Source organism: Drosophila gunungcola, unplaced genomic scaffold (genome assembly GCF_025200985.1).
Source record: "Drosophila gunungcola strain Sukarami unplaced genomic scaffold, Dgunungcola_SK_2 000018F, whole genome shotgun sequence".
Classification (NCBI taxonomy): domain Eukaryota; kingdom Metazoa; phylum Arthropoda; class Insecta; order Diptera; family Drosophilidae; genus Drosophila; species Drosophila gunungcola.
Window position 1 is genome coordinate 343,168 of NW_026453200.1, and position 9,968 is coordinate 353,135.

At 35.2% G+C, this 9,968-nt stretch overlaps 1 protein-coding gene across 1 annotated transcript; it reads left to right on the forward strand.

The window, feature by feature from the left end:
- The first annotated feature begins 6,291 nt into the window (after positions 1-6,291).
- LOC128263796 (uncharacterized) lies at positions 6,292-9,007 on the forward strand. Its single transcript, XM_052999031.1, has 2 exons — positions 6,292-7,533; positions 7,590-9,007. The coding sequence occupies exons 1-2, from the start codon at positions 6,691-6,693 to the stop codon at positions 8,892-8,894; spliced, it is 2,148 nt and encodes a 715-aa protein (XP_052854991.1). The 5' UTR covers positions 6,292-6,690; the 3' UTR covers positions 8,895-9,007.
- Positions 9,008-9,968: the final 961 nt, after the last annotated feature.

A 9,968-nucleotide genomic window follows, 5' to 3' on the forward strand; every position in this document is an offset into this window, starting at 1 on the left:
CTACTGTACTGAATGGAAGTGTCCCCTACAAAATAATGCTTAGCAATTTAGTGACCCATTTAAAATATTTGGATTTTATCGGTGGTATCGCAGAAGGCTGTTCTGTGCATCTACTACATGTATTTGGGCTTGTATGTATGTAAAAATAGATATATAAATAAATAAAACATGTCAGCGCGAGACGAAAGCACTGCAACCCCAAAATTTCAAAAAAAATCAACTTCGTGCCGAAAAAAAATTTATAAGCGGAGTTGCATCAGTACTTGTTCATGGATGATATAGACATACAAATAGTTAAATGTACCTTAGAATTATAAATACCTTTAGTCGTACTCCTCATAGCCAATAAGACTGGTTCGACTTGTCAGGACTTTGAGTTACAGCCGCTTATGTTATGGATATATTTATCTGGACCTCAGCAGATCAGTGTGTATTAAGTGATCTGAGCTTAACTTTCGAGTCTTATAATCCATTCAGAAACAATCTCACCTGCTTTTCTACCTTGTATATATTAAGAAACTAAAAATTATTATCGCGTTTTATTTAAATCGCTCTGATTCAGCAAAAAAAAAAAATCCAAACTTCCAAGTTGTTTTAATTATAAATTACAGATTTCAAAGTCATTTAGGAACAATCGGTTCCTTCGCTTGAATACTTCATTTACTTCAGAGTTTTCGGAAAACAGATTTTCAATTTGTATAACTGCGACGCACTTTTCGTGCGGTTCGTCACCTATTTGAATGGATGTCCACAGTGATAGTGTAGTGCATATATAAATAGTTGTTATTTGTACATAAACCATAATAAGCGGACGTTTCATTTATGGTAAACTTTTTTATTTATTTTAATAACGCACTGTACAATAACACAAAGTGAAAAGTTTTTGGAAAGTTGGTCGCCTAGATTTTCTTCTTCAAACCATGGTATTTATGTGAAAATAAAAGAAAAACATCTGAATATCTGAATTGCTTAAAAGCAGTCAGCTGTTCGTCAGCTGCTTATCAGCTGTTCCATACAAATTAAACTTTCTAAAATTTCAGAACTTCAGCAACAAGAGGCTGCTGAAAATGTTGTCGAATTGCTGAAAAGCCAGGGTAGTCGCTCTTTCTAACTAAAATAAAGAAGGCAACACTATACCCAACATAAAAGTAACTCCCAAATATATGCCAATAAAGAAGTTTCCTGGGCATTTTCCTCGAATTCAAGCAATAGCTAAGACAAACAAAGCTAGTACAATTTTCAACGGCTGTTTGGTGAAACAGCAGTGTGACAATTCCAGCAGGAAATATTTTAGGTAGTTCCCTCAATTGCTGAAAATTCTTGCTGAATTCTCAGCAACTCAGAGATTCAGACGTTTCGGGAATACCCAATTTGACATTAAAAAAAAATTATGAAGTCTTATTCTGAAATTAAAAAAAACCATCATATTAATTCTTTCTGCTAGCTTACAATCCCCGCTAACAGTTCGTTCACTCTGTTTCTCTAGATCAGTGATCACCACGGCCCTATCTTATGATAGGGATAGGAAAGTGTTTTGCCGGCAGAGCAGCGGCCAAGCGCCTCAGAGACTTACAGAAACTTATATATATATTTTATATGATTTTTGGAAAAAAAAAGGACCATATGTGGGTACCTTTTTATACCCTTGCAGAGGGTATTATAATTTTAGTCGGAAGTTTGCAACGCAGTGAAGGAGACATCTCCGACCCTATAAAGTATATATATTCTTGATCAGCATCACTAGGCGAGTCGATCTAGCCATGTCCGTCTGTCCGTCCGTTTCTACGCAAACTAGTCTCTCAGTTTTAAAGTTATCTGCATGAAACTTTCCCAAAAGTTGTCTTTCTATTGCAGGAAGTGTATAAGTCGGAACGAGCCGGATCGGACGACTATAGCATATAGCTCCCATAGGAACAATCGAAAAAATAAATAAAAAAATTATAACTTTGCTGTTTTTTAATTTTTTTTTTAGTTCCTCGACATATAGTAATGGTTGAATATTTCACAATATCGATTTAAATTTCATCGAAATCGAACGACTATATCATATAGCTCCCATAGGAACAATCGCAAAACAAATACAAAAAAAATTATAACTTTGCCGTTTTTAAATTATTCTCTTAGTTCTTCGACATATAGTAATGGTTAACTATTTCAGAATTACGGTTTAAATTTCATCAAAATCGGACGACTATAGCATATAGCTCCCATAGGAACAATCGGAAAAAAAATACAAACAAAATTATTACTTTGCTGTTTCTAAACTTTTTTTTACTTCTTTGACATATAGTTATGGATAAATATTTCAGAATTACGGTTTAAATTTCATCAAAATCGGACGACTATATCATATAGCTCCCATAGAAATAATCAATAATATATAAAATAACTATCTAATAATTGAGCTGCAAATCATCACAGCTTCAAGTTTTTAAACACATACGCAAGTAAATCATAATTTTAATTTTTTTTTAAATATTTAATTCTTGCAATAGCTGCAAGGGGATATGAACTTCGGCTTGCCGAAGTTTGCTTTCTTTCTTGTTTTATATGGTTTATACTTTTTGCTGATCAAGAATAGTGTCCGTTACATGCTTTCTCCGACCATTTAGGTAAATTTATTTTTGGAAGATATTAAGAAGTTTTTCTGGCTGAGTTTATAAACTAGCGGCTTTATGTTTTTGCAATCCATTAATATATCTAAATTTTTTTGTGCTTAAATTTTTTGCCCCATATATCGTTGCCATCTTTCTTAATATATAAGGTCTAGTAAAATGTATTCTCGTATTAAAACAAAAGATGACTTTAGTGATCTGTATCTCGCGTTGTATGAGTCCGATTTAATTTTGGTAGGTGGTGGTAGGGGGTTAGAAAGTTGAGCTTTCGTACTAAAAGAAACCGTTTAGAAAACTTTTGAGATCGATAACACAAACGCTTTGAGAGCTCGATAAATATGGAGACTGGCAAAGAAAAACTTCGCCATATTTTAAAATTTTTCTTTAACAAAGGCGAAAATGGAAGCCAGACAGCTGAAAATTTAAGTGGAGTATATGGTGAAATTTTAGTTTCCGGGTAAGTAGGGATATACAAGTAAATCGAAATTTTTTGACCGTAAATTTTTGTTTGCTGTGAAATTTTTAAATTTGAATTCGATCTCTAAGTACGTCAGATCGAGCATGTAAGCGAGGAATGAAAACTGGCTCCGAGCGTAAAGCGCAAAGATAAACTGCTTTTTCTCCATTTTTAAACGGTTCACAAAAACCTATTCGAAAGTTATGAAAAATACCTTCTTCTTACCGTTTGCATGTATATCCCCTTTTAAGAGCAATATGTTCCTCCCAACATTTTTTCCTTTAAACCGGCACACACCCGAATACAAACAAGGAAATAGCTTATATCAGCTTTTTTAATTGCTCGGGAGTCAAAAAAAGTGTTCACAAAAGACAGAAAAGTAAATATTTACCCAAAAGAATGACTTACTGAATGGTAACCGCTCTTGGCCATTTAAACTCAAAGGGCTTAAACGTCGTTATGCTTCAGCGAGGGCTGACCGAAAAGTTGTAGGCTACGGCTTGACTATTTATAATTTTGTATCCTTGATATTACCTCGATGTTTTAAAACATATTCGCATAACATTGGTTCTTATTTTCAGAAATTTGTTTATTTTTAAAATTTAAAGGAACATAAGGGAAAATAAATAAAACAAGTAAGGAAGCAATCTTTGGCAAATGTGCAAAATCTAAAAACTGCATAGCACCTCAATTCCTGTTAGGCTTAAAAGGGTATTCTGGATTTTAAAGCAAAAATAACAAAAAACAAGAAGGAAAGCAAACTTCGGCAAGCCGAAGTTCATATACCCTTGCAGCTATTGCATTACTTAAATACTTTTGAAAACATTTAAATTATGATTTACTTGAGTATGTGCTGAAAAAGATTGAAACTATGATGATTTGCAGCTCAATTATTAGATAGTTATTTTATATATTTTTATTATTTCTATGGGAGCTATATGCTATAGACGTCCGATTTTGATAAAATTTATACAATAATTCTGAAATAATTAAACATTGCTATATGTCGAAGAACTAAACAAAAAATTAAAAAACAGAAAAGTTATAATTTTTTTTCATTTATTTTTCCGATTGTTCCTATGGGAGCTATATGCTATAGTCGTCCAATCCGGCTCGTACCGACTTATATACTACCTGCAATAGAAAGACAACTTTTGGGAAAGTTTCATGCAGATAGCTTTAAAACTGAGAGACTAGTTTGCATATAAACGGACGGACAGACGGACGGACAGACAGACATGGCTAGATCGACTCTACTAGTGATGCTGATCAAAAATATATATACTTTATAGGGTCGGAAATGTCTCCTTCACTGCGTTGCAAACTTCTGACTGAAATTATAATACCCTCTGCAAGGGTATAATAAACAAAATTCGCCGGGATACAGTCAGGGGGGTTGGGGTCTTAAAAAAAAGCGGTGCGTCCAGGTTGACATGATTTTAGAGATCATCGAACAACTTCTTTATTAGTAAAAATCCGCCATCGGGCTGACATCGACTTGAAAACAAAAATTGTTTTTAACCAACATTTTTTAAGGTCGAGGCAGACCCGATAGAGACGCGATGTTCAAGATATATACCAAATTTCAAAAGAATCATATCAACCACCTTAAAAACGGAACTTTCGAGAAAAACGCATTTAAAGTTTAGGAAACATTTATATTGACTCGGACGCCACTTTACGAAATCAACTGTATCTCCTAAAAATACGAATTTTGAAATATCTTTTAAGGGTCATATTTTTGAAAGTCTATCAAACTTATTAAACTCTTTTAGAAGTACTTTTTCCAACTTTATTTTATTTTAATGCATTGGATTAGTTGTTAAATGGTTATCTGAACTTTTAAAAAATGGCTTATATGTGCCCTGTATTTAAATTGCTGCCTGGGCGAGCGTTATCCTCTCGCAGAAACAAAAACGTCCGCCAAAAATTCCATATAGCTTTTAAACTTAAAGAGACTAGTTTGGGTTGAAGCGGATATACGGACAGTCGGACGGACGATCAGACAGACGGACAGACAGACGGTTGAAGAGGCGGACGGACAGACATGATTCGTCTGGTGATGCTGATCACGAATATATATACTTAGAGAAAAATTACTTTTTTAATTTGTATAACGGGGTTTAACTTTTTAAAATGTTCCGACCCTTTTTTGCACCCCAAAATTTTTCGTTTTCAATTTTGAGATGTTTCATATTTTTTAAAAGAGCCAATAGGTTTGTTATATTTTTTTTTTTTAAGATTGGGAAAAACTTTCGTTTTGGATTTCAAAACTTTTATAAATACTCTAAACAAATATTTTGTTTCTGTTTTCCTTTTTTTTTTTTGCTCTTTATTAAAAATACTAGTATCAGCGCAGCAACAGAGGATGTCAATATTTTGTGAGTCGACCACTGGCCCCGCCCTATATTTCATTACACAGGGAATCCCATAAGGCTAAATGCCGCATTTAAAATAAATGCGATAAATAAATGCGAAAAAAAATCGTTCGCCCCGAAAGTTTATAGAAAAAATACCGATGTTTAACGATATTTTCTTTGTGCCACCACTAAAACAGCTGTTTTTTATATGCAAGGTTGGCGCAATTTTTGATTTCTTTCGAAAATAAAATCTATTTTGTATTAAAGTGACTTAAAACAAGAGCGCACGCTGCAAATTCAACACCATCAGCTTCTCTTTCTTGTCGTCCAACTTGGCAAATGCCTCGGTCGCATTATGGATGTCCTGCTGAGCATTAAAGCGTTGAGTAAACTCGCTCTTATTAATTATTTTTAATTAATTCTTTTGCATTTGCCAAAATTCAATGCCTAATGCTAATGCGCCAATTTAAGGCCCATTTAAAAAGTCCACTAATGCGGCAATGGAATCAGGCTATGAGTCTCTTCCCTTAGTGGAGTGGCTTGGCATTTCTTCGTCTGGAAATAACAGTGGAAGCGAAACTAAACGTTTCCCAAGTTTAAATTGTACCAGGTGCCCGTGTGATTCAGCCATTGCTAAACCGAAAGGAGAATTGCACGCATTGAGAACGCATGCTGATCGGAAATACACATACCCGTGCAAGATGTACATATGGAAGCAGCCAGGTCGATGGTTGAATGTTCACGTCACACTGTGCGTGGCCATTTGCGTGTGTTTGTGAAAGCAAATGTCCAGTGTATGTGGGAGTATGTGTGGGTGTGTGAGAATGTTGTTTATATTGCTGCTGTTAAGTAAGCGTTCGCTGTGGGGTATTTTAGTCGAATTCGAAGCAACGCCCGAACTGGTTCGGTATTGTGCATGGGAATGTGGATGAGAGTGCGAACGAGACGAAAATATGTACAAATTTTCGGGGAACTCTGATCGTTTATTTACTTTTCCCGAAAGTATTTTGTGTTGTTTCCTTAAATTAATCTACAAAACAAATTCCTGAACCTTAAAGCCAACAGATGCTCACAGAACTCATGTACACAAACAATTACATAGTGTGGACGTAAACATTTTACATCAAAGTTTTGTGCGTGTACATAAATACAAAAGAAGAGGCTAGATAATTTGAGAGTAAAGATCGAATGAATGGAAAGAACAAGAATCTTGTAACTATCAATTTCAAACGAAATTTGATGGCCATGTGGAGAAAACATGATAATAGACAATAAACCAAACTTTACGCCAAAAAACCAAAAAATTCCACAGTGCTACGATTTTTTAAAACACAGTTGTGGAGCTGGGAATCCCAATTCGTCAAAATTGTCAGCAAATGGGGACAAGTCTGTCCGGATTTTAAAAATTATTTTTTACACATATTTTTGCCACACTATTGCAAATATAATAGACGTCAAAAAAGTAAAACATATTTTGAAACGGCAGCCTTGCACCAAGCATATTTCATCTAAACTTACCAAGTTTCATACAAGGCCCTTAAAGTACTCACAAATATGGCTAATACTTGTTTTATTGTTGCCAACTCAGCAGCAAGTCAGTGGTCATGGAATGTTCCGCCAAACGTCAAGCTCAAACGAATCGCCTTCATCACATAAACAAAAAAATGAACATATGCAAACTCGCATTTCGCCGCTTAAAAGTTTAAACGAAGCAGAGAGCCTAAAGAACAATCAACTACAATCCAAAACGAAAACCAAAATACCAAGTACGGAGAAGGTTCTTAACAGTCTTTTTAAAAATATTAGTAAACAAAGCGGAGACTCATTTTATAATGTCAGTTCAAATAAATATAGTCTGAATAATATAAGCCAGTCTAATTACTTGCCTCACATACCCAATCAAAAAATAGCATTCGAGTGGAAAGACACTGCACCGGTTCAAAATAGGCAAAAGAGAGAAACCAGAGATATTCAATTAGAAGCTAGGAATCAAACTAATCAGCCGAAGCAAGTGACACATCCAAAACGCGTTGACGAAGCCCGACTCAAACGCCTTGTTCTAAAGGGTCTTGGGATGAAGAAAATACCAGACATGAGAAAGGTAAGAAAATAGTATAATTATACGAAATTGGCCTTAATGATTTTGTCTATTTACAGGTCAATATAAGCCAAGATGAATATTCTAACAAATATATAGAATACCTAAATCGTCTACGGAATAACCAGCAAAAGGGCACGAACTACTTCAACAACTATATGGGAGCTTCAACAATAGGAGACCTAAACTTTTTAAGCATTGTCACGAACAAAGTCAATGACATTAGCCACAGACGATGGCGTCATAAGAGATCACTTAAAAGTGTAGGCAGGCTAAGACACTCCAAAATTGAAAGAAATAGTGAAGACCCACAGTTTGGACAACAAGATAAAACAAACATTCTTTTGCACTTTCCACTGACAAATATAAAAGATGCCAAAATCTACCATGATAAAATTGACGAAGCCAATGTAAGACTTATGCTTCTCTACAGCTCATCCCTGGCAAAAGCGTTCCGTCGATGGCAAGGACCTAAAAAAAGAAAATTTAGTCACATTTCTGGAAACGATAATGCGGTGAATATAGTAAATAATTGTAATGCTGGTGATGTCAACTCTAATCAGTCCAAAAAAGTCCGAAGTCGGCAGTTAAATCTTAAAGTATATCAATTGCTTTCAGCGAACAGACGAAGGTTGCTGGCGTCTCGAAAAATCGAGTTCGAAAATATTGGTTTGGAAGAAACCCGAACTCAGTGGATAGAATTCGACGTTACCAAAGCTGTTCGGGGGTGGTTGAACAAAAGCCATGAAAACTTGGGCATAGAAATTCAATGTGATAGATGTAAGAGTGTAGGTGCTCGCATACTAAGCGATTCTAGTCCGTCGCAATCAACATCTGCAAAACCAGCAGCTCCAAACAACGAACGCTTTAACCTCATGCCAGTCTTAAACATAATTGGACACGGTTCCCTGAAGTCCCACCAAGAAGGCGACTTGGACGTCCATCACATTATGCTGGCTAATAACAGAAGCGAAGAGTACGTACATCATCGTACGGATCAGGACACCACTTGGCGGAAGGATAAATGGAACAACAACTGCTTTAAATTGCACCAACGATGCTGCAGAAATCAGTTGGACGTTGCCTTCAAGGACATCAAGGGGTTTGAGTTTATACTGCAGCCAAAAGTATTTGATGCCGGCTATTGCCATGGACGATGTCCACCGCGCCACAATCCGGCCCATCACCACGCCCTATTGCAAAGTCTTATATGGCAAGAGGATCATAGCCGTGCACCACGTCCGTGCTGTGCCCCTTCAAAACTTGAAATGCTCGAAATATTGCATGTAGACGAAGACCACAGCGACAAGCTGAAAATTTCCACATGGAGTGATATGCAGGTTGTAGAATGTGCCTGTTCTTAAAAAAATTCTACCAAAGCCTTAACGTTTTTTTATACACACAACCTGTATTTACCCATAATTTTTATATAATTGTGGCGCTTAAAAAATATAATATATATACTTTAGTAAAAATAGCTCCATGATGCATTTTTATTGGCGAAGATTTCGGGAAAAAAAAAAATTGTTTAATTTTTGCATATAAATATGATAAGTAAACTTTGCATATTAGTTTCGAAAAGTCTGAAAACAAAACACACAATAAAGGAAGCTAAATTGGGCCTTCCAAAGTTTATATACCGTTGCAGCTATTGCAACTTCAAAAATTTATTTATTATTATTTATTGTCCTGTGAAAATTTCTTGTCGATCGGACCAAAACTAACTGAGGGTCGGGAACGCCTCCTTCACTGCGGTGCAAACTTCTGGCTGAAATTATAATACGCTCTGCAAGTCTAAAAAGCAGTGTATACTGGGAGTGTTAAATATTTTCTGTCCCTTTGCCAGAGATAAAAAACAGCCATAAAATTTAAATCGTGGTGAATTTAAAAACAATGTATAGTGTAGAAATAACGAAAACGTGTACTAAGAAATCGTATTCTTGATCAGAATCCCAAAGCGGATCGATCTGGCCGTTTGTACCCTGGTTCTAGTCTCAATTCTATAGCTGTTTAAATGAAACTTCCAAAAAGTCTTTTATTTCAGGAATGTTTTAAGTCGGAGCAGTCCGTACCATTCGTATTGTTGTTGGTCTTTTACATATATTCCGGGTTACTCCAAATTTACTCAGTGTTGGGATGTACCTACATGCTTTTCTAGGCAATTATTTTTATTTGTTATTTATAATTTTTTATTTATATTTAGGTATTGAAATATTTGTATACATTTTTGTTTTCAAATTAGCTTGATTAAATTTTGTATTATTTTCGCCAAAATGCTAATAAAAATAGCCATAATTTTTCTGCAACTTGAAGACAAATTAATTCCACCGCAAATGCAAAATAATAGCCTTATTTTTTTTTACACGTTTCTACAACCAGACTTAATTGTCAGAGTGTATACACAATTTCATAATTCATCTACAACTTTGTAAAGAACA

Coding starts and splice junctions, on each gene's coding strand:
- LOC128263796 (XM_052999031.1), top strand. CDS start 6,691: ATGATAATAGACAATAAACCAAACTTTACGCCAAAAAACCAAAAAATT. Junction 7,534..7,589: donor AAATACCAGACATGAGAAAG/GTAAGAAAATAG, acceptor GTCTATTTACAG/GTCAATATAAGCCAAGATGA.